We start from the raw sequence: 25,265 nt of genomic DNA, 5'->3' as shown, positions 1-25,265 counted from the left end.
AGAAACAAAGCAAAGAAACAGTATTACATGTGTCTAGAAATACAAAAACAAAATATATTTTAGGAATAATACTCCACAAAATCCTAAGCTGCAGATATCGCTCAATAAAGTTGTCTTCTCCTGATGATTTCCTGAATTTACTGTGTACTTTTAAAAACATCTGCCTGTCCATCTACATGCGTATTGGACATGCTGCTCTCCCTACACCCACTCCCCTCTATAAATCCAGACCTCAGTGTCTTCATTTCTATCTTTTTACTTAGTACGGACTTTTTCCTTGTCATCTTCTTCATTTGTCTATACTGTAGAAATAATTGTTGAAGCTCAATATTTAACGATTTAAAGGTCTGTTTGATATAATTTTAAGTTCATGTTTATTTAAAAAACAGTTAAGTGGCTGGGTGCGGTGGCTCACGCCTGTAATCCCGACACTTTGGGAGGCTGAGGCGGGCGATCATGAGGTCAGGAGATCGAGACCATCCTGGCTAACACGGTGAAACCCCGTCTCTACTAAAAATACAAAAAATTAGCCGGGCGTGGTGGCAGGTGCCTGTAGTCCCAGGTACCCTGGAGGCTGAGGCAGGAGAATGGCGTGAACCCGGGAGGCGGAGCTTGCAGACTGCCGAGATCACGCCACCACTGCACTCCAGCCCTCCAGCCCGGGCAACAAAGCGAGACTCCGTAACAAAAGAAAAAAAAAGAAGCAGATAAGCAGATAAGCAGATGTGGGTCTTATTTTTCCTTTAAAAGAAACTGAAATGTGTGTGTGCATGCTTCTTGTCCTCCAGGACATGAAGCAATAAAGAAAAGACCAATGCCCGAAGCTTTCGAATTCAAAGTAGACTGTGCTAAATTCTCTATGATAGTCACCAGCATTCAGAGGAAGAAAAAACCACTTCCAACTGAACTTACCTAGATATTTGGTAGGGGATGGCAGGGGCCGCATGTGAGGGGGGTTTTGAAGAACAGGAATTCAAAACAGAAAGGGCAGCAGAAGTCCTCACTAGAAACAGGGAACAGCCACTAGTCCACTATGTCGAAATCCCTGCCCACATCGGAGAAAAAGATTAACTCATCAATAAAAACAGAAAGAGAAACTGTCATGAAGCAACACTCATTTTGGGATTTTACAGGACATCATCATTAAAGCCTTATTCTACTGTCATATTTACAAACCTAAACTGGAACTCACTCTCTTCATCTATAGGAGATACAGACTGTAAAAGTGGGCTTGAAATCATATTGTAGGAATTCTGAATGTCAGGCTTTTCACTCTGGATTTCATTCTGCAGGTAAGGATGTGAAGGCACTTGAAAAGGGAACTGCAGGGCTGTAGGTGTCAAATTAGATGGAAGAGAATGAAGAAATGGGCTTGGCAACAACAGGAGAGGCAGGTTTGCAAAAAAAAACGACAGATGAAATAACGTGGTAGCTATTTGCATGTGGGGTACAAAGGTAAAAGAAAGAATTAACATTGCCTCAAGATTTCACTCCTGGGTAACTAGGAATAAATAAAATGGAGGGAGGGGAAAATAGGGCAAAATGACAGTGAATTGGTGTAAATAATTACTAGTCTTGTTGGAAATGTCTGCATCAGATCCATGAATTCGGTACCTTCTGTGTGCCAGGCACTATTTCCAAGCACTTAGGATACAACAGTCAACACAACTGGCAAACAACTTTACCCACATGGAACTTACGCTCTGGTGTCAGACAACAGATAATGAATAAGTAAATCAATAGGTCAATATGTAAGTGTGGTGTTGTATGCAATTTTAAATAGGAAGGGAACATCTAAACAAACACCCAGAGGTGAAGGAGTGAGCTATACAAAAAGTTGGGGAAGAGTCAGCAACTAACAAAACAGTAGCTCAAAATAATTTCACTCCACAATGGTTTTGAAGTTAGCAGCCACATTGTGACATATCTCTTTGGGACCCAGTCCTATTTCCGTGAGCATTCAGGGTTCCACTTCCTGACTCTATCCTACCCAATCAAGAAAACTTCACCAATAAAACAGCGATAAAAAACTTCCTAGTGGGTCAATTTGTTTATACTGGCTGTTTACATTCCCTACATGGGAGAAGAGGACTGCATTTTAAAAGGACAAAATCAAAGCACATTAGAACATGTTTGTACAAAGCTTAAGAAGACAATCATCTTGTTCTCAAAGCAATAATTAATGTAGTAACTTTGAGACTTGTGATTTAAATCAAAGGTACTGAAGAATGATTATGAATCATGCAATTAAGCTACCAAGCAGGATACTGGTGGAGAGGAAAGCCATTCACAGAACCATAAAACTGTCAAAAATAAAGATAGTAACTATCATCAAAACTAGAAATAACATCATCATTTGATTTTATACTTTGTTGATCAGCAGAGCTGAATTCTAGCCTAAGCTCCGCCATTTATTGATTCTGAGTCTTTGGCCTCATCCTCATCTGTAAAGACCAGCTGGTCTGATTTTTCAGATTCCTTTCAATTCTGAGATTCCCTGCAGCAAGCTATGGTTCCTATGATGTTTATTTATGTATTGGGGGTGCTCTGGTTTACTTAGTTTTGCAATAATAGTACAAATAAGCATCCACCCAAAATAGCACAACTTAAAAGTTCTGTATAAAGCGATATGAACTGCTCTTAAACAAACCCACCTGAACTTGGTGCTTAAAATGAGGCTACATTCACCTTAAAGGCGCTGCCTCTTTTTTGATCCCTGTTTTGGAACAGGCTTCAAGACTTGAGGTTTCTGTGGATGTGATTTGGAACAAGGTGGATGATCACATCAGGTAACAACCCTAGCGAAAGAAAAGTAAGAGACCTTTTCTTGTGGAACTCGGTCTAAGAAAACTGTTCCAAAGGAATCCCCAAGCATTTCCAGCAACAGCTCTGAGGAAAGAAAACACGTAGGTTTTCCGGTGATGACAATTCTTGAGATTAATGCCCAACTGAATGCATAATAAAGAAAACAGCCAAAGTTTATTGTGGACTATGAGCCAAGTATTAACTCATTTAATCTTCAAAAACTGCTGTATGGTTGGAACTATCATTATCCCCATTTTACATACGCTAATACTAAGGCATAGAAAAGTTAGGCAAATTGCCCAAGTTTTCGCAGTTAATAAGTAGATTCAAAACCATGATTTTAGCTCCAAAGTCTGCGTGCTTCATCTCCAAGATACACTCCCTCCGTAACCCCTGCTGTCCATGTTTAAGTAACAGTCCCGTTTCTACTACACCTTCCTTACAAACTGAATAACATAAAGTAAAAGTAAAGCCCCACCGCAAGCTCACTATCGGGTTTCTCCTCCTGTCCTGAACCACAAACTATAAATATATTTTAAAGGATATACAAACTTGACAGTACCTGGGGCTTCTCGACATTTAGAGGGGGTGTGTGTGGAACAACTCAAACGTTTTCTGTCTCGGACCAAGTGCAGTGAATGAGTGCTGCGAAGTCGCAGCACGCCCGAGTGTGGAGCCCGCGTCTCCTCAGGGGTTCACAAGAGGGGCCGCCCGCGCGCCCCGCCCCCGCGCTCCTGATGGGCGCGGAAATGGCACCGGGGCCCGTCACACCACACCTGCCTCCCTCGCCCCCGGGGTCCCGCCACCTGGCCCGCGCAGTGCCGGGGCTGTTCTCCGCCAAGGGTTCCTCGCGCAAGCTCGATGAGCCACACGCTTACCTTCGGGGACCCATCCCCGGCGCATGGCGAACGGAAAGCGTCGCCACTGCTGCGCCACACTCGGCCGGGACCTGCGCCGCGCCACCAGCTCCCAGCGGCGCCAGCTGCGCTCCCTGCGGGGGCCAAACCTGCAGGCCCCGCCCCCTGCGGCAGGCCCCGCCCTCACCAATCACCGCCGGCCACGCCCGAATATGGGCTCGGTCAGCCCCGCCCTCGGAGCTCTTCGGCCACGCCCCCGAAGGAGCTGCCGGCGGGGTGCAGCCCCAGGGCCTTAAGTAAATAAGCGGGGGAGGAAAGACGGGAAGCCAGCATTTGGGAGACAGAAAACGAGAGGACCCCCACGGGGAAGATGAAGAGAGCCTTGGGCGGGGGCAAGGAATGAGAAGGCACTCTCCCCAGGTTCCCGCTAAAGTGTAGATCTCAAAACAACCGCGCTCATTCAAGACACTGGCATAATCTCATTTTCCTCGGGCGGGGTAGGAGTCACACACGAATTCAGGGCTCCAGGCATGAGACGTCATTGGGAATGGGATTCAGAGGAGCAAAGAAAGGAAGCAATTCCTTTACTAGTCTCCACCACACATCCTTTACTTCAAAAATTGGGGAGTCGGCTCCCAGTAAGAATCCTCACCCCGAGCTTAAATTGTTATCAATCCCGTTCCCTTCATAAATTGTTAATCCCGTTCCCTTCAAACAGCTCAGGCGCATCACGAGAGAGCAGACGCGGCCGGGTTTGGCATGAATGTCCGTAGTGTGCTACTCTAAGGTTTGCGTCTGGGTGTACAGATAAAGGAAAACCGGAATCCTCGAAACGACTTTTTTTAACTATTAATGCATCTGAGTCTGGACAGTGAAAAACGGCTTGAGGCATCAAGCCAATAACCGAGTAGGGCGCAGTTCTTACAGTCCCAGCTACTCCAGGGGCTGAGGCAGGAAGATCACTTGAGCCCAGGAGTTCTAGGCCAGCCTGGACCTCATAGCAAGACCCTGTTTCTAAAATAAAAATAATATAACTAATGAATATGGCAGGGAAACAAAGGGCTCACTTTGCCAGCAAGCAGGATTGACATACAGTAACCTTTATTACAAAAATTTCAGAAAATAATGCCAAGAGGCCAGCCTAGCTCTCTAGCCTTAAGGGAAGTCACAATATCTGAAGTCCTCAATTTGCTTATCAGTAAAATGAGGGGATTTAGCCTGGTGACCTCATGGGCTCTAAATGCCCTCTCATACTCTAAAGTTTGTCCTGCCAGGCTCAACTCATAGGAGAGGGGAAAGGATGCAGGGAAGTATTGTCTAGTCAGGAGCCACTCAGAGAAATTGGGAATTTTTAGAAAAAGCTTCAGGGATCTCTGGCATCACTTCATTCAACCTCTCCCTTCCAACTTTCCTGTTTGTAATAATAATAGTACACCAGTCCCCGACACATACCCTTATCAACAGTTTCCCTTTTCTTTTTTTGACCAACAGTCTGAAAAAATTAAATGGAAAATTCTAGAAATAAACAATAAGTTTTAAATGGTGTGCTGTTCTGAGCAGTGTGTAAAATCTCACGCTATCCCACTCCATCTACCCTCAATGTGAAGCCTCCCTCTGTCCAGTTTGTCCATGCTGCAGATGCTACCCACCCGCTAGTCTCTTAGTAGGCATCTCCATCATCAAGTCGGCTGTAGAGGTGTCACAGTGCTTGTGTTCAAGGAACCCTTATTTTACTTCATGATAGCCCCAAAGTACAAGAGTCGTGATGCTGACATATTGTTATAATTGCTGTATTTTATTATTAGTTATGGTAGTTAATCTCTTACTGTGCCTAATTTAGAGAGTAAATGTTATTGTAGGCATGTATATATAGGAAAAAACATAGTTTAGATGGGGTTCAGTACTATCTGCAGTTTCAGGGAACCACTGGGAATTTTAGAAGGTATCCACTTGGATAAGGGGGTAATACTGTATCATTCTTGCCCTAACTCAAAACCTTTGACTCTTCCCTCTCAGTCCTCACGTTTGGTCACCAGGTCCTTGGCTTTCTCCTTTAGAGTCTCTTCAATGACTCTTCCATTTTCACTGCCATCTCTGTATAAAGAACAGATTCAAAGAACTCAGGGCATTTGATCTGATCCTAACCTACATTTCCCACCTAATCTCCAACTCACTCTCTTGTGTACTCATCTGTTGGACAGACTGTCTCCTCAATGTACAGAATCCACAACTTACAGCTAACATCCCTGCCACTGTACATGCAAACCCACTGCCTCCTAGCTGAAATACCCTCTTCTCAGTCCTAGCTACCTGTCTTGACTACAGTAGTCCAGCTCAGGGATGTCTGTATGCAATAAAATGCTATAATACTTAGGATCTGCACCACTCACGTTAGCATGTAGCAGGGCTACTTTGTTTTGTTTTCTGCTATTTAGAATCTTTATCTCAGGCCAGTTATGGTGGCTCACACCTGTAATCCCAGCACTTTGGGAGGCCAAGGCAGGCAGATCACTTGAGCTCAAGAGTGGAGTTTGAGACCAGCCTGGGCAATATGGTCAAACCCCATCTCTACAAAAAAATTAAAAAATTAGCCAGGTGAACATGGTGAAACCCTGTCTCTACTAAAAATACAAAAGAATTAGCCGAGTGTGGTGGCAGGCACCTGTAGTCCCAGCTACTCAGGAGGCTGAGGCAGGAGAATGGCGTGAACCCCGGAGGCAGAGCTTGCAGTGAGCCAAGATTGCGCCACTGCACCCCAGCCTGGGCAAGAGAGCGAGACTCTGTCTCAAAAAAAAAAAAAAAAAAAATAGCCAGGTGTAGTGGTGCGTGCCTATAGTCCCAGCTACTTGGGAGGCTGAGGTAGGAGGATCACTTGAGCCTGGAAGATACAGGCTGCAATAAGCCGAGATTACGCCACTGCACTCCAGCCTGGGTGACAGAGTGAGACCCTGCCTCAAAAAAAAAAAAAAAAGAATATTTATCTTGCTGGGCACAGTGGCTCATGCCTGTAATCCCAGCACTTTGGGAGGCCAAGGCAGGAGGATTTCTTGAGCCTTGGTGTTCGAGAGCAGCTGCAGCAATACAGAGAGACCCCGTCTCTATAAAAAAATTAACCAGACATGGTCCCTGGCTAATTAGTCCCAGCTACTTAGGAGGCTTAAGTGAGAGGATCACTTGAACCCAGGTGGTCAAGGCTACAGTGAGTCATGATTGCACCACTACACTCCAGCGTGGGTGACAGAGGGAAAGCCTGTCTCAAAACAAACAAAAAAGAATATTTATCTCTAAAACTAAACTTTAAACTTTTGTTTTGTTTTGTTTTTGTTTTTGTTTTTTGAGACAGAGTCTCGCTCTGTCACTCAGACTGGAGTACAGTGGTGCAATCTTCGCTCACTGCAACCTCCACCTCCCAGGCTCAACAGATTCTCCTGCCTCAGCCTCCCGAGTAGCTGGGATTACAGGAGTGCACTACCACGCCTGGCTAATTTTTGTATTTTTAGTAGAGGTGAGGTTTCACCATGTTGGCCAGGCTGATCTCAAACTCCTGACCTCAAGTGATTTGCTGGCCTCAGCCTCCGAAAGTGCTGGGATTACAGGCATGAGCCACCACACCCAGGCAACTTAAAACTATTTACTAGATGTTCCCAGGTCCCAACCAACCAGGAATAAAAATTTTCAATATCTTGAGGCTGGGAGCAGTAGCTCACGCCTGTAATCCCAGCACTTTGGGAGGCTGAGGCAGGCGGATCACGAGGTCAGGAGATCGAGACCATTCTGGCTAACACTGTGAAACCCTGTCTCTACTAAAAATACAAAAAATTAGCCGGACGTGGTGGCGGGTGCCTGTAATCCCAGCTACTCAGGAGGCTGAGGCAGGAGAATGATGTGAACCTGGCAGGCGGAGCTTGCAGTGAGCAGAGAGCGTGCCACTGCACTCCAGCCTGGGCAACAGAGCAAGACTCCAGTCTCAAAAAAAAAAAGAAAAAAATTCAGTATCTTAATAAAGCTAAAAGAAATTATAGATTCATCCATAATTAGGCTGTTCAGATTACCTATAACAGCAAGATTCTATTTTTATCTGAAATATTATGATACTGAAGTAACACCAGTTACTTCATGATAACCAAATGCTTTGATTGGCAGTTACATGTGACTGATTCATAAAAATGGAGAAGTAAATTATTATTAAGTAACACTTTCTTGGAAGACTAAGTCTTTGAGATTCATGGAGGTAAATAAAAAGTAACCTACCCATTCTTCTTCACCTCATTGCCCATACAAGTGGTATACCCACAGTAAATGCTTAAAAATATATTAGTCAGTCCATGATTATTTTCAACTTTCCTTAAGCCCTCTCTCTCCTTCGCTAAATACTAAAATACTGGTCTTTTCTTTTTCATGGAAATAAGATAGTGAAAGCTTCCTCTTTTAATTTCAAAGAAATCCTCAAGAATAAGTGAAAAAGAATCACACAGCATTTCTTGGAGTAGGACTGGAAAGGTTTTCAGTGTTCTAGAAATAAACCCTTGAATGACAGTAAATTGCCTATGTTAGCAAGCTCTATGTACTATTAAGGTCTTTAGAGAGTAAATTTTCCTGAACTGCAACCTTACCCAGATGGCACAATAGAAACAGAACCAAGTTTGCAGAATGACTACCAAGTAAGAGTGAAAACTGATTTGCAATCTATCAATGGCCCCTTCTGTTTTGAAAATGTCAATGGTACATTTCAGGGAGGCCCCAGAGTTCTGAAGTCTTTCCCAAACAATCTATAAATCACTAGTCACGGCAAACCTTTATAATGTTCTAGAGATTTAAGAAGCATTAAATAGACTAAATAACAATCATACTTCATTTATAGAGTGGGTTGTATCAGAGGCTATTGGTAATAGACTCTTGGAACTTTTCTGTACCTCTCCTCAAAATGTGAAGTGACTATTAAGAGTAGAGCCTTAGGGGACTTCTGAATCCAGCCAACATGGAGTAACAAGGACCAAATTGACCCTCCCACCTGAACCAACCAAAAGGAAAAAGGAAAAAGAGACAGACAAAATATATAAAACATCTGTTTTCAAGATACTGGGTATCAGCTGTGAAAGAAAATGATTCCTAAGCAAACAAAATTTACCCCCAGCTTACTACTTTCAGATACCTTACACACCATGACACAGGGAGGAATGAAGGAGAGCCCAGCAGACTCCCTGAGTTGAGAGGATGGGGCTATGAATCCAGGGAGAACAAGATGGTTAGAGTTCACAAGACAGTATACAAGAAGTTAAGTGCACAGAGAACCCTAGAGACCTGCAGAAGGTTCTCCCTGAGAATTTGACAATGCAGATCAGTGCATGCATGTGAAGAAACAATAAAAAGTACAGCAAAGAAAGAAAACATATGAAAGCATTAGACAGAATAGCAGTGGAAACTCACAGAGGGCCAGGAATAGTGGCTGTTCCCATCAGGTAGACTACAAACGTTCCCAACTTAATGGAGGTAGAATACTAAGAAGAGTCTTACCTTACTTAAACTGGGGAGGAATTAGCCCTAGAATAAATACTGCTTGGGTCCTGCCAAAAAAAAAAAACAAAACAACAACAACAACAACAAAAAACAGAAAAAAACACATGGAAGTAAGATCTGAAAGGATTGAACTATTTCCAAGTAATTTAACTCTATCTCAAATCAAAATCCAGGCATATTTGTAAGAATAGAAAAATATCCAGCATCCAGCAAGGAAAAAAATCACAATGTCTGACATTCAATATTGAATATGTGGCATTCAGTATTACAAGGCATGCAAAGAAACAGAAAAATATGACCAATAATGAGATTAAAAAGTAATCACTAGGGGCCGGGCACAGTGGCTCACGCCTATAATCCCAGCACTTTGGGAGGCCGAGGCGGGCGGATCACGAGGTCACAAGATCAAGACCATCCTTGCAAACACGGGAAAACTCCGTCTCTACTAAAAATACAAAAAAATTAGCCGGGTGTGGTGGCGCATGCCTGTAGTCCCAGCTCCTCAGGAGGCTGAGGCAGGAGAAGAGCGTGAACCTGGAAGGTGGGGCTTGCAGTGAGCGGAGATCGCACCACTGCACTCCAGCCTGGGCAACAGAGCGAGGCTCTGTCTCAAAAACAAACAAAGTAATCACTAAAACTGACCTGCAACTGACATAGATGTTAGAATTAGCTGACTAGGACATTAAAACAGTTATTATAATGGTAATGTAGGCAGGTCTTGGTGGCTCAAGCCTGTAATCCCACTTTGAGAGGCCAAGGTAAAAGGATCCCTTCATTTCAGGAGTTCAAGACCAGCTTGGGCAACATAGGGAGATCCCATCTCTACAAAATAATAATAATAATAATAATAATAACAATAGTAATATACTCAAAAAGTTAAGTAGAGACAAAGAAAGCATAAAATTTCTAAATCCAACTTTTAGATATGAAAACAATAATCTCTAAGGTGGAAAATACACTGGATAGGATTAACAGAAGATTAGACATTACAGAAGAAAAGATTAGTAAACTTGAAGACTGCAGTAGAAACTTTCTAAAATGTAGATAGAAAAAAGAATTAAGGCCGGATGCGGTGACCCACACCTATAATCCCAGCATTTTGAGAGGCTGAGGTGGGTGGATCACTTGAGGTCCGGAGTTCAAGACCAGCCTGGCCAACATGGCAAAATCCCGTCTCTACTAAAAATACAAAAATTAGCTGGGCATGGTGGCGCACACCTGTAGTCCCAGCTACTTGGGAGTCTGAGGCATGAGAATCACTTGAACCCAGGAGGTAGAGGTTTCAGTGAGCTGAGATTGTGCCACTGCACTCTACCCTGGGCAACAGAGTGAGACTCTGTTTCAAAAAAAAAAAAAAAAAAAAAGAAAGGTAAAGAGAATCGATGAGCTGTGGACAACTTTAAGCAGCCTAATATACTTGCAATTAGATTTCCTCAAGGAGAAGATAAAGATGGTGTTGGAGGATGGGATAGGAAAACACATTTGTAGAAATCATGGCTGACATATTCCCAAATTAGATGAAAACTATAAACTCACAGATCTGACAAGTGCAATGAATTGAAACACTAGAAACATGAAGAAAACTACACCAAGGCACATCATAATAAAAGTACTAAAAACCAGTGATAAAGTCTTAACAGCAGCCAGAAGAAAAGACATGTTATATATGGAGGAACAAAGGTAAAAATGTCAGCATATTTCTCATCAGAAATAGTACAAGTAGCTGGGCACAGTGGCTCATGTCTGTAATCCCAACACTTGTAGGAGGCTGAGGGGGGCAACGGGCAGATCACTTGGGGTCAGGAGTTCAAGATGAGCCTGGCAAATATGGTGAAACCCTGACTCTACTAAAAGTATAAAAATTAGCCGGGTGTGGTGGTGCACGCCAGTAATTCCAGTTACTCAGGAGGCTGAGGCAGGAGAATCACTTGTACCTGGGGGGCAGAGGTTGCAGTGAGCTGAGGTGGTACCACGGCACTCTAGCCTGGGTGACAGAGCAAGATTCCATTTCAAAAAAAAAAAAAAAATAGTACAAGAAGTAGAGCAACATCTACAACGTACTGAATAAAAAAATCTGTCAACCTAAAATTATTTACCTACCAAAAATATCCTTCAAAATCAAAGATATATAAAGCTATATAAAGATTTTTTCAGACAGAAAAAAAAAGTTGAAAAATTCATAACCAGTAGACTCATACAACAAGAAACATTCAAGGAAGCCCTTCAGACAAAGAAAAGTTATTCCAGATTTCTGGAAATAAAGATCTACTAAGAAATGAAGAGCACTTGAAATAGTAACAACAGAAGTAAACATATTTTGATTTTTTAATAATTTAAATCTCTAAAAGTTAACAAATTTAAACAAGAATAGTAATAACTTATTGTGGGTTTATATCTAATGTATCAGTAAAATATATGACAACAGTATTATAAAAGCTAGCATTAGAGACATGGAAGTATACTATTGTAAGATACATCCTATACGTGTAAGTATTCTATAAGTGATGTGGTATAATTCAAATGAAGATAGACTGTAATAAATTAAAGATATATACTTAAATCTGGTTGAGAGCGACAATAATCCAGAATGGCTACTCTGATCTATGTTGATAAGGAAAATGAAGAACCAGGCACCCTTGTGGCTACAAAGGATGGGCTGAAGCTGGGGTCTGGACCTTCAATCAAAGCCTTAGATGGGAGATCTCAAGTTTCAACATCACGTTTTGGCAAAACATTCGATGCTGCAACAGCCTTACCTAAAGCTACCAGAAAGGCTTTGGGAACTGTCAACAGAGCTACAGAAAAGTCAGTAAAGACCAATGGACCCCTCAAACAAAAACAGCCAAGCTTTTCTGCCAAAAAGATGACTGAGAAGACTGTTAAAGCAAAAAGCTCTGTTCCTGCCTCAGACGATGCCTATCCAGAAATAGAAAAATTATTTCCCTTCAATCCTCTAGGCTTTGAGAGTTTTAACCTGCCTGAGGAGCACCAGATTGCACATCTTCCCTTGAGTGGAGTGCCTCTGATGATCCTTGACGAGGAGAGAGAGCTTGAAAAGCTGTTTCAGCTAGGCCCCCCCTTTACCTTTGAAAATGCCCTCTCCACCATGGGAATCCAATCTGTTGCAGTCTCCTTCAAGCATTCTGTTGACCCTGGATGTTGAATTGCCACCTGTTTGCTCTGACATAGATATTTAAATTTCTTAGTGCTTTAGAGTTTGTGTATATTTCTATTAATAAAGCATTATTTGTTTAACAGAAAAAAAAAGATATATACTTAAATCCTAAAATAAAATAACCATTAAAAGGAAAAACAGGAGTTATAATAAGGGAACAAAGGACATAAAATGGGATAACAATGCTTAATCCAAAATAAGGCAGAAAATGAAGAAAAACGAAATGAAGAACAGATAAATAGAAAACAAATAGCAATATGAAAGACAAACTTGACCGGGCACGGTGGCTCATGCCTGTAATCCCAGCACTGTGGGAGGCTGAGGCAGGCGGATCACCTGAGGTTGGGAGTTCGAGACCAGCCTGACCAACATGGAGAAATCCCGTCTCTACTAAAAATACAAAAATAGCCAGGTGTGGTGGTGCATGCTTGTAATCCCAGCAGCTCAGGAGGGTGAGGCAGGAGAATCACTTGAACCTGGGAGGCAGAGACTGTGGTGAGTGGAGATCGCGCCACTGCATTCCAGCCTGGGCAACAAGAGCAAAACTCCATCTCAAAAAAAAGAAAGCTAGAGCAGCTATATGAATATATCAAGAATATTTCAAAGCAAATAATATTACCATGGAAAGAGAAGGTCATTTCATAATGGTAAAGGGGCCAATTTTTCAAGAGGACATAACAATTCTAAATGTTTACGTACCTAATAACAGAGCTTCAAAATATGTGAACAAAAACTGAAAATATTTCAAGAAGAAATAGACACACCCACAATTATAATTAGAAGTTTCAAAATCCCTTTCATAATAACCCAAGTAGAGAGAAAATCAGCAAGTATATAGAAGACCTAAACAACACTATTAACCATCTTGAGATTTGATTTATTTATTTATTTATTTATTTATTTATTTATTTATATTTTGAGACAGTCTTGCTCTGTCGCCCAGGCTGAAATGCAGTTGCAATCTCGGCTCACTGCAACCTCTCTGCCTCCTAGGTTCAAGCAATTCTCCTGCCTCAGCCTCTCGAGTAGCTGAGACTACAGGCACACGCCACCAGACCCAGCTAATTTTTGTATCTTTAGTAGAGACAGGGTTTTTCCATGTTAGCCAGGTTGGTCTCAAACTCCTGGCCTCAACTGATCCACCCACATCAGCCTTCCAAAGTGCTGGGATTACAGGTGTGAGCCACCACACCCGGCCAACTTAATTGATATTTGTAGAACATCCCAAAGTAGAATATATATACTTTTCATGTGTGCACAAGATAGTCACCAAGGCAGACCATATTCTCAGCCATAAAATCAATAAACTTAAAACAATTCAAATCACACAAAGTATGTTCTCTAACTATAATAAAATTAATTTAGAAATCAATAACAGCAACACATTTGGAAAACCCCATTTTTTTTTTTTTTTTTTTTTTTTTGACGGAGTCTTGCTTTGTCGCCCAGGATGGAGGGCAGTGGCACCATCTCGGCTCACTGCAAGCTCCGCCTCCCAGGTTCATGCCATTCTCCTGCCTCAGCCTCCTGAGTAGCTGGGACTACAGGTGCCCACCACGGCACCCGGCTAATTTTTTGTATTTTTAGTAGAGACGGAGTTTCACCATGTTAGTCAGGCTGGTCTCGAACTCCTGACCTCAGGTGATCCACCCACCTCAGCCTCCCAAAGTGCTGGGATTACAGGCGTGAGCCACCATGCCTGGCCAAAATCCAAATATTTTGAATCCAAATATACAACCCTAATAACCCATGGGTCAAAGAAGAAATTGAAAGGGAAATTAGAACATATTTTGCACTGAATGAAAATGAAACCATAACATATCGAACGTTGTGGAGTGCACTAAACTAGTACTTAGAAGGTATTGCCCATATTGGAAAAGAAAAAAAATCTCAAATCAATGACCTCAACTTTCAACTCACCAACAATAAAAATAAGAGCAAACTGAACCATAGTGAGAGAAAATATTTGCAAATCACATTATCTCATAAGAGTCTAGCATCCAGAATACATAAAAAAATTGTTTAACTCAACAGCAAAGACAAAGAATCCAATTTAAAGTAGTCAAAAGACTTAAATAGACGTTTCTCCAAAGAAGATATACAAATGGCCACAGGCACATGAAGAGTTGCTCAACGACATTAGTCATTAGGGAAACGCAAATCAAAATCATAATGGGATACCAATTCACACTCACTAGGATGGCAATAATCAAAAAAGTGAAAACTAAGTGTTGGTGAGGATGTGGAGAAGTTGAAGCCTTGTACATTGGTAGTGAAAATGTAAAATGGTGTGGCTGCTGTGGAAAACAATTTTCAGGTTTCTCAAAAAGTTTAATGCAGTATTTCTGTATGACCCAGCAATTCTACTTCTAGATATATACCCCCAAAAAACCGAAAATAGGTATTCAAACAAATACTTGTACATGTTTGTTCACAGCAGCACTGTTCACAACACTCAAGAGGTGAAAATAACCCATGTGTCCATCAGCTAATGAATGGATCAACTGTGGTATATACATTCAATGGAATATTACCCAGCCATAAAAAGGAATGAAGTACTGATACATGCTACAAAATGAATGAACCTTTAAAACATTATGCTATATTTATATTTATATTCCATATAAATGGAATCATACAGTTCTTACCTCTGATGTCTGGTTTATTTCATTTAGCATAATGTTACAGACACTTAGCTCCATAGAAACGGAAAACAGATTGGTAGTTGCCAAGGGCTGTGGATTGCCTGAGACCAGCCTGGACAACATGGTGAAACCCCATCTCTACTGACAAAATGAAAAAAAAAAAAAAATTAGCCAGGCGTGGTGGAGCATGCCTGTAGTCCCAGCTATGGGAGGCTGAGGTGGGAGGATCACCTGAGCCCAGGAGGTTGAGGCTGCAGTGAGTCAAGAGCAGACCAATGCACTCCAGCCTGGGCAACTGGAGTGAGACCCTTTCTCAAAAAACAAAACAAAAACAAAAGATAATGTACAAATTAAATTCAGAAAAGGTACAATATAATTTTATTATTTAGAGATGTGGAGGGAAATATAATAAGGACTAAAAGCAGAAACATTTAAAAACATTTAACATGGTTCCTTCCCAAAATTAAATAAATTGACCTAACTGATAAGAGGAATTCTTTCAAATGACTTCAAAATAAAGGATATCTTTCCCTAGTGGAATAAACTCAAAGGACAAAAGAACTGTAAAAAAAAAATTATAAAAAAATCTTAAACTTTATTCAAGTAATCATTATATGAGATCATGTTCGTGTTGTAGAATAAAGAAAATGGGTCAGGTGTGGTGGTGCATGCCTGTAATCCCAGCACTCTGGGGGGCCAAGGCGGGCAGATCGCTTGAGCCCAGGAGTTCCAGACCAGCCTAGGCAACACAGTAAAACCCTGTCTCTATAAAAATTAGCCGGGTGTGGTGGCACATGCCTGTAGTTCCAGCTACTCGGGAGGCTGAGAGATAGCAGGATCACTTGAGCCCTGATGGTTGAGGCCGCAGTGAGTTGAGATCATGCCACTGCACTCCAGTCTGGGCAACAGAGCAAGACCCTGCCTCAAATAATAATAATAGTAATAATAACTTTTTAAAAAGGAAGAAAATTAGTAATTATCTTCATATCCTTAAGAACCAGGAATTCTGATGTAGGAGAAAGGAGATACAGATGGAGGTTAGGTTTAAAAAAACCAAAAAAACCTGTAGTACTGAATTTCAGTTGGAAGTATCAGTATGAATATATGTTGTATTTTATCTTTAAAATATACATATGTATATTTTATGTGTATATAAATATATGTATATACATATAAATACACATATATATTTATATGTATGTATTTCCTAGCTCTAGCATGGAAAAGGCTAAAATCAGTGACCAATCTAGGGAAACGAACACCCCTAGTACCAAGATTATGGTCCCTAAATATTTCCCACTAATATGAACTAGGGCTCCTTGGAGAATTGGCTGATTGCAGACCTGCAGCAGAAAATGTACAAGATGAGCCTGGAATGTCCTAACTTCCTTACTTTCCAGTATGATATCAATGACTACCAGAGTCATGTGAAAAACCTCAGAAACTAATTCAAAGATGGCAAAATCAATCATAAAAAAGAATCACCATTATGAATTGAAATATATTGAACATGTAAATCCAGGAATTTACAGATACTAAAAAATAGAAAACAAACCTCATGGGTTACCTTTCGATAACCTAAGGAACTAACTCATTATTTCAAAAACTGGTAAATAAAAGATAAGAATCAAGCCTATATCCTGCCTTCCAATATAAACTGCACTCCAGGTAACCAAATAGTCAATGAGGAGAAGTTTCTTGTTACAGAAGAATTCCAGGTAATGCATAAAGGCAGAATACTACCATTTTGCAATGAATTAATTAATGAATTAATGCATGTAGGCAATGATGATCAATGGCTGTTTATCTCATAAAAAGAGCGCTAACCAAACATTTTATGCCTCCTGATGGAAAAACACATCACTATGCAGTATTCTTGCCAAAATACTTGAATCGAAATCTCATTAAGTTTCTAACTCTAACTTCCAATTTATAGGGCCTGCAGGGGTCAGAAGTACATGTCAAATGACATCATAGGGATGCAATCAGTAAACTTTAGTGGGAGATCCTACAGGCTAAATGACCTGGTTTCTTTATTACATAAATTATAAGGGAAAAAAGAAAGGCAGCAGATATACAGAATAAAAGACTTAAAATGAGATATCAATTACCAATTGTATGGATCTTATTTAGATCTTGATTAGACTAAACAACTAAAAAAATTAGGAGGCAATTTGAGAATTCAAACATGACTAGATATCCAGTAATAAGAAATCATAAAAATAAAAATAAAAAAATCAGTGGGTTTTTTTTTAAGTGTGATGATGTTATATTTTTGTTTTTGCTTTTGTTTTTTGAGACGGGGTCTCACTCCGTCGCCAGGCTGGAGTGCAGTGGTGCGATCTTGGCTCACTGTAACCTCCAACTCCCTGGTTCAAGCAATTCTCCTGCCTCAGCCTCCCGAGTACCTGGGATTAAAGGCACATGCCACCACGCCCAGCTAATTCGTATTTTTAGTAGAGATGGGATTTCACCATGTTGGTCTGTATGGTCTCGATCTCCTGATGTCCAGCCGATGTTTTGTTTTTTAAAAGTCTATGTTATAGGCCAGGCGCCGTGGCTCACGTCTGTAATCTCAACACTTGGGGAGGCCGAGGTGGGTGGATCACGTGAGGTCAGGAGTTCACAACCAGCTTGGCCAACATGGTGAAACCCTGTCTCTACTAAAAATACAAAAGTTAGCCGGGCATGGTAGCAGGCGCCTGTGGCGGAGGTTGCAGTGAGCTGAGATTGCGCCACTGCACTGGGGGACAAGAACGAGACTTCATCTCAAAAAAATAAAAGTCTAAAAAGTCTATGTTATAGAGCTAATACTTAAATATTTACAGATGAAACAATCTGATGTTTGGGATTTGATTCAAAATTATGTGTGCATAGGGGCAGGGGAGTGCAACAAGATTTAGCCATAATTAGCTAACTGTTGAAATGGAGCGGTAGGCTTATGAAGGCTAATTATACTATTAGGATGACTTTTTTATGTTTGAAATTTTATATAATAAAAAGGTGGGTTTTTTTCTTTTAAAACATTTATTATTTTTTTTTTTTTTTTTTAAGACAGTCTCACTCTGTTACCCAGGCTGAAGTGCAGAGATGCAATCTCAGCTCACTGTTACCTCCGCCAACTGGGTTCAAGTGATTCTCCTGCCTCAGCCTCCCAAATAGCTGGGATTACAAGTATGCACCACCACACTCAGCTAACTTGTGTATTTTTAGTAGAGACGGGGTTTTGCCATTTTGGCTAGGGTGGCTCAAACACCTAGCCTCTTGTGATCCATCCGCCTCAGCCTCTCAAAGTGCTGGGGCGTGAGCCACCATGCCCAGCCCAAACTATTTTTATAATAACACAAAGATGTTATTTGCCTTTTTCTCTGTGTTGACATTTGCACTGATGGTACAAAAACAATAGTGACTAGAACTACTGGTGACTTGGCAGAAATCCAGGCAGTGAAACCACATTTCTTGTAGTCATTGTATTCTTCACCATCACTTGTAGTTAAAAAACAAAACACCCAAAAATCAGGTTCACTTAAGAATGTCTAGCTGGGCATGGTGGCATGCATCTGTAGTCCCAGCTGTTCAGGAGGCTGAAACCTGAAGCAGGAGGATTGCTTGAGGCCAGGAGTTTGAAGTTATAGTGAGCTATGATGGTACTACTATACTCCAGCCTGGGCAACAGAGTAAGACCCTGTCTCTAAAAATTAAATAAAAATTTAAAAGGAATGTCCTTGATAAAGCAGTAAATCTTTTACTGAATCTTGACCTTTGAGTACATTTACTTTTTTTTTTTTAATTTTTGAGACAGAGTTTCACTGTTGTTGCCCAGGATGGAGTGCAATGGTGAGATCTCAGCTCACAGCAACCTCTGCCTCCCTGGTTCAAGCGATTCTCCTGCCTCAGCTTCCCAAGTAGCTGGGATTACAGGCATGCACCACCATGCCTGGCTGAGTACATTTCTTTTTAATGTCCTGTGTGACAAAATAGAAAGTATACATAAAGCACTTCTGCTATATATCAAAATCCTATGATTAGAACAAAAGCCCTTGTGTGATTGTTTCAGATGCAATCTAAACTAGCTGCTTTTTCATAGAATCTCATTTTTACTTGAAATGATGACTGACAAATGATGGTATTTGCCAAACTTAAGTATTTGGCAGACATTTTCTTGAAAATGAACAAAGTGGCCGGGCATGGTGACTCATGCCTGTAATCCCAGCACTTTGGGAGGCCGAGACGGGCGGATCATGAGGTCAGAAGATCAAGACCATCCTGGCTAACATGGTGAAACCCTGTCTCTACTAAAAATACAAAAAGTTAGCCGCGCGTGGTGGCGGGTGCCTGTAGTCTCAGCTACTCGGGAGGCTGAGGCAGGAGAATGGCGTGAACCCATGAGGCGAGGCTTGCAGTGAGCCGAGATCGCGCCACTGTACTCCAGCCTGGGTGACAGAGCAAGACTCCGTCTCAAAAAAAAAAAAAAAAAAGAACAAAGTAAGCCTGTCACATCAAGGAAAACAACTCAATGTATTTGTTGGCAGTGATAAAATTCAAGCTTTCAAGCCAAATGTAGAGCTTTGGAAAATTTCTGCCACCATGACCTCGTCTGCTCTCCTCCACTGAGAAATTTTTCTGAGGCACTCACTTAGTGATACTAACAAATGTGATTTTTATAATATTGTTACATGAAATGTGTCAATATTTGGAAGGTCTGCATAAATCAGTGAACCAATATTTTCCAAATGACTAAAGAAATTACAAAGCCTTGCATGCATCAAAAATCCACTCAAAATGTAAGTGGCTGTAGTAGATTGAAGGGTGGCCACCAAAAACGATCTTGAGAGGAGATCATCCCAGATTATCCAGGTAAACCCTAAACCCAATGGCAAGGGTCCTTTTAAGAGACAGAAGAGGGGCTGGGCGTGGTGGCTCATGCCTGTAATCTCAGCAATTTGGGAGGCCGAGGCGGGTGGATCACGAGGTCAAGAGATTAAAACCATCCTGGCTACTGGGGAGGCTGAGGCAGGAGAATGGCGTGAACCTGGGAGGCGGAGCTTGCAGTGAGCTGAGATTGCACCACTGCACTCCAGCCTGGGCAACAGAGCGAGACTCCATCTCAAAAACAAAACAAAACACAACAAAACAAAAAAACCATCCTGGCCAAAATGGTGAAACAACGTCTCTATCAAAAATACGAAAATTAGCTGGGTGTGGTGGCACACGCCTGTAGTCCCAACTACTTGGGAGGCTGAGGCAGGAGAATTGCTTGAACCCGGGAGGTGGAGGTTGCAGTGAGCCGAGATCATGCCAGTGCACTCCAGGCTGGGTGACACAGCCAGACTCTGTCTCAAAAAAAAAAAAAAAAAAAAAGAGACAGAAGAGGAGAAGACACAGAGACACGTGGAAGAGAATGCCTTATTGGCCCAGCACAGTGGCTCATGCCTGACCTGTAATCCCAGCACTTTGGGAGGCCGAGGTGGGCGGATCACGTGAGGTCAGGAGTTTGAGACCAGCCTGGCCAACATAGTGAAACCGCATCTCTACTAAAAATAAAAAATTAGCTGGGTGTGGTGGCACACGCCTGTAGTCCCAGCTACTTGGGAGGCTGAGGCAGGAGAATCAGTTTAACTCAGGAGGCAGAGGTTGCAGTGAGCCAAGATCGTGCTACTGCACTCCAGCCTGGGAGACAGGGAGACAGAGTAAGACTCTGTCTCAAAAAAAAAAAAAAAAAAAAAAGAAAAAAGAAAAAAGAAGGCCTTATTAAGACAGAGGCAGAGGGCCACCTGATGCCAGGAAAAGGTAAGGAACCCATCGTTTCCTAGAGTCTTTGGAGGGAGTGCAGCCTTTGATTTCCAGCCTCCAGAACCGTAACAGAATAAATTTTTGTTGCTTTAAGCTGGTGTAAATCTGTTACATCTGTTACAGCAGTCCTAGGAAACTAATACAATGACAAATGCATGTTAATGTAATTGAGCATAAAAATGTGTTGATATGGAGCCCTGAGAGGTGGTGCATGCTTGTAGTTCCAGCTACTTGGGAGGCTGAGGCAGGAGAAGCCCTTGAGCCCAGGAGTTTGAGACCAGTCTGGGCAATATAGCAAGACTCTATCTTAAAAAAAAGTGCATTAATATGGATTCAGGATCCACATTGTATCTAATATCTAAGAAGCTACTACTTAGCCAAGATTTTTGAAAAGGCTTTAAAAATACCCTGTTTTTTCCAACTACATATCTCTGTAAGACCTGATTTATATATCTATCTATAGATATAGATAGATATAGAGATATTTCACTCAAAACAACATATTGTAACAGTTTGAATGCGGAAACAGGTTTAAAGATTCAGTTGTCACCTACTAAGCCAGATATTAAAGAGATTTGCAAACAAAGAATATAATGCTAATTATTAATTTTTTCAGCTTTGGAAAAGGTTATTTTTTATAAAAATACTTTTTTGGTTGTTTTTGAGATGGAGTCTTGCTCTGTTGCCCAGGCTAGAGTGCAATGGTGCGATCTCAGCTCACTGCAACCTCCGCCTCCTGGGTTCAAGCTATTCTCATGTCTCAGCCTCCCAAGTAGCTGGGATCACAGGCACCCACCATCACACCCAGCTAATTTTTGTATTTTTAGTAGAGACAGGGTTTCGCCATGTTGGTCAGGTTGGTCTCAAACTCCTGACCTCAGGTGATCCACCTGCCTTGGCCTCCCAAAGTGCTGGGATTACAGGCGTGAGCCACCTTGCCTGGCCTTAAAAATATGTTTTTAATGTTAACATGTAAAGGGTGTGTGTGTGTGTGTGTGTGTGTGTGTGTGTATATACATATAGTGTGTGTGTGTATATATATATTGTGTGTGTGTGTGTGTGTGTGTATATATATATATATATATATATATATACACACTTTTTTTTTTTTAAGATGGAGTCTTACCCTGTTTCCCAGGCTGGAGTGAAGTGGCGTGATCTCAGCTCACTACAACCTCCGCCTTCTGGGCTCAAGTGATTCTCCTGCCTCAACCTCCCAAATAACTGGGATTACAGGTGCCTGCCACCACGCCCAGCTAATTTTTGTAGTTTTAGTAGAGACGAGGTTTCACCATGTTGGCCAGGCTGGTCTCAAACTCCTGACCTTAAGTGATCTCTCCACCTCAGCCCCCCAAAGTGCTGGGATTACAGGTGTGAGCCACCGCACCTGGCCATATTTTTTAATTTACTTTTTTTAAAAAATTTATCAGTTTTAACTTCTAATATAAATAGATAGCCCATATAAATACAAACTCCTCGGGGTACTCAATAATTTTTGAGAGTGTAAGGAGTTCTGTGAGACCAAAATGTTTGAGAAACACTGGTCCATACAACCATTGAAAGAAGAAAGACAAATGGGGACTGAGGGCCAGGCACAGTGGCTCACGCCTGTAATCCCAGCCCTTTGAGAAGCCTAGGTAGGAGGATCACTTGACCAGGAGTTCGAGACCAGCGTGGGTAACATGGTGAGACCTTTTTGAGTCTCTACAAAAAAATACAAAAATTAGCTGGGTGTGGTGGTACATGCCTGTAGTCCCAGCTACTCAGGAGGCTAAGGGAGGAGGATCACTTGAGCCAAGGAGGTTGAAGCTGCAGTGAGCCATGATCATGCCACTGCATTCCAACCTGGGCAACAGAGCGGCACCCTGTCTCAAAAAAAAAAAAAAAAAAAAAAAAAATTGGGCCTGAGTAGATAGGAAAGGGATCACGTAGGTAGGATTCCTGCCCTTTTGCACTACGCATTGGATCTTCAGGGACAGAAAGGTAGAAAAACATCCTTCTAGGTAAAGAACCTCAGAAGTATATAATAAACTTAGAAGCAGATCTATACATGATAAGGTTAAGGGAGACTGGGTCATCAATAAATACATAAATATGTAATCTTACATGTCCAGATTATTATCTTTCTAAAAATAGTTGATGCTGGCCTGGCACAGTGGCTCACGCCTGTAATCCCAGCACTTTGGGAGGCCAAGGCAGGCAGATTGTTTGAGCTTAGGAGTTCGAGATCAGCCTAGGCAACAGGGAGACCCTGCCAAACCCCGTCTCTACTAAAACATACAAAAATTGGCTGGGTATGGTGGCATGTATCTATAGTCCCAGCTACTTGGGGGGCTGAGACAGGAGAATCACTTGAGCCCAGGAAATTGAGGCTGCAGTGAGCTGTATTCGCACCACTGCACTCCAGCCTGAGTGACAATGTGAGACCCTGTCTCAAAAAACAAAACAAAAAAAAAGTAGACGCACACCTCAATTTCAAGATTCTTGGTTTGTCTTTTGTAAGCCCATAACTTAAAAGGATTTGGGGTTTTGTAAATGTGGATACCATGCTTTTCCTCCCCTTATTCCTGTGCTCCGCATAGATGGAGTGAGTCCTTGTAAGTACTAAACCAGCCCACATAACCCTCCTCTGAGTCTTCATACATTTTTTTCACTCCATCTGGAACACACATCTCTATTTTTTGTTTGGTATATAGTTTGCTTGGACTGTCATAAATAAGTACCTCAGACTGGGTGGTTTAAACAACAGAAATGTATTGTCTCACAATTCTGGAGGCACAAGTCTGAGATCAATGTGCCACCAGAGCTGGTCTCTCCTGAGCCTCCTCTCCTTGGCTTGTATACGGCTGCCTTCTCCCTGTGTCCTCACAGCATCTTCCTTGTGTACGTAGCTAAGTCCAAATTTCCTCTTTTTCCAAGAACAATGGTCATACTGAATTAGGGCCCACCCATAGGACCTCATGTTAACTTTATTACCTCTTTAAAGACCCTGTCTCCAAATACAGTCACAGTCTGAGATACTGGGAGCTAGAACGTCAACATATGAATTTGAGAGGACACAATTCAGGCTATCACACTTTGGCTAACTCCTTCTCGCTCTCTGTGAATCAGCCTAAATTGGACTTTCTCAGGGAAGCTTTCCTTGACCCCTGACTTAAGTGAAGGTCCCTGTTATACTCACATAGGAGCCTACACTTACCCTGTTAATACATATCATTTAGCATACAAATGAAATTAAATAGTCATTTAACTGTTTTATAACTGTTTCATCTACCAAACCCTAAGAGCCATGAGGGCAGGGACTGTGTCTGTCATGTTCACCACTGGGCCTACAGGGTTTAGAATAGTGCCTGACATACTGGGGTCACTCGGTGAGTACGGGAGTGCTGTATGGTGTTACAAAATGGGGGAGTTTCAGAGATGAAAACAAGATCTGCAAGCCCACCAGGAAGGATTCTGAGACCAGCAGCAACCATCTGGAAGAGGTGTACAAGCTAAGCATCCCTAACTCAAAAAATCTAAAATATTTCAAAATCCAAAACTTTCTGAGTGTCTACATGATGCCATAAGTGGAATATTCCACACCTGACATCATGCGACAGGTTGCAGTTAAAACTCAGGTGCACAACACAGTTTTATCAGTTTTACTTAACATCCCCAAGGGAGTTATTGTACAACAATCTTTTAATCAAAACACAGCATCACAGGCAGAGACTGAGAGCCTGTTGTTATTTGTTGTTGCTGTTTTTCGTTTTTTTTTTTTTTGAGATGGAGTCTCACTCTGTCTCCCAGACTGGAGTGCAGTGGTGTGATCTCGGCTCACTGCAACCTCCACCTCCTGGGTTCAGGTGATTCTCCTGCCTCAGCCTGCCGAGCAGCTGGGATTATAGGAGTGCTCCACCACGCCCGGCTAATTTTTGTATTTTTAGTAGAGACGAGGTTTCACCATGTTGGTCAGGCTGGTCTTGAACTCCTGACCTCAGGTGATCCACCCGCTTCCGCCTTCCAAAGTGCTGGGATTACAGGCATGAGCCACCACGCCTGGCCTTGTTGCTGTTGTTAAACAGCTGATGCAGTTATTCTGGGGATGCTACTGTGCTGCCTAGTTACCCTAAACACATTATTTTCTCACTGTATTAATGGTGTGTCATATTGGTTACTGTTAAGTGTTAATGTGTGAATAAGTGGGAGAAAATGATTGCTTATCACTAGCATATAAATTCAGAGTCAGAAATGATGGTAATGCCAAACAAGTACAGATCGACCACATAGGTGATGAGATCATCCACATGGGCGATGAGATAGTGACACCTTTGCTTTCTGATGGCTCAATGTATACAAATTTTGTTCCATGTACAGAATTACTTAAAATATTGTCTAAAATGACCTTCAGACTGTGTGCATAAGGTGTATATGAACATAAATGGGAATTTCATCTTTAGACTTGATTCGTATCCCCAAGAGATCTCATCA

The 25,265-nt window shown here is 41.8% G+C and overlaps 2 protein-coding genes across 12 annotated transcripts in view; one reads left to right on the top strand and one right to left on the bottom strand.

Moving 5' to 3' along the window:
* The window catches only part of SGK3 (serum/glucocorticoid regulated kinase family member 3), a 152,004-nt gene that overhangs the window by 84,304 nt on the left and 42,435 nt on the right, over positions 1 to 25,265 (bottom strand). The window contains exons 1-2 of one of the 11 annotated variants that reach the window (XM_054497568.2): positions 3,684 to 3,795; positions 913 to 1,045 (exon numbers count right to left, since the gene is read on the bottom strand). The exons of 5 other annotated variants lie outside the window; for them this stretch is intronic. The gene's annotated coding sequence lies outside the window, so the exon portion shown is untranslated. Of the gene's footprint in view, positions 1 to 912; positions 1,046 to 3,367; positions 3,476 to 3,683; positions 3,814 to 25,265 lie in introns of those variants that run through there. 5 more of the 11 variants (XM_054497571.2, XM_063668823.1, XM_054497569.2 and 2 more) reach the window with 5 other exon arrangements.
* Positions 11,767 to 12,382, top strand: LOC129042009 (putative pituitary tumor-transforming gene 3 protein). The gene is given in 2 exon segments (XM_054497577.2): positions 11,767 to 12,252; positions 12,254 to 12,382. Coding segments are annotated over 2 exon segments (609 nt in total). The 3' UTR covers positions 12,377 to 12,382.

This window comes from Pongo pygmaeus, chromosome 7 (genome assembly GCF_028885625.2).
Source record: "Pongo pygmaeus isolate AG05252 chromosome 7, NHGRI_mPonPyg2-v2.0_pri, whole genome shotgun sequence".
NCBI classification, from domain to species: domain Eukaryota; kingdom Metazoa; phylum Chordata; class Mammalia; order Primates; family Hominidae; genus Pongo; species Pongo pygmaeus.
The sequence above is the reverse complement of the archived record's forward strand: the minus strand, read 5'-3'. Positions and strand labels throughout refer to the sequence as shown.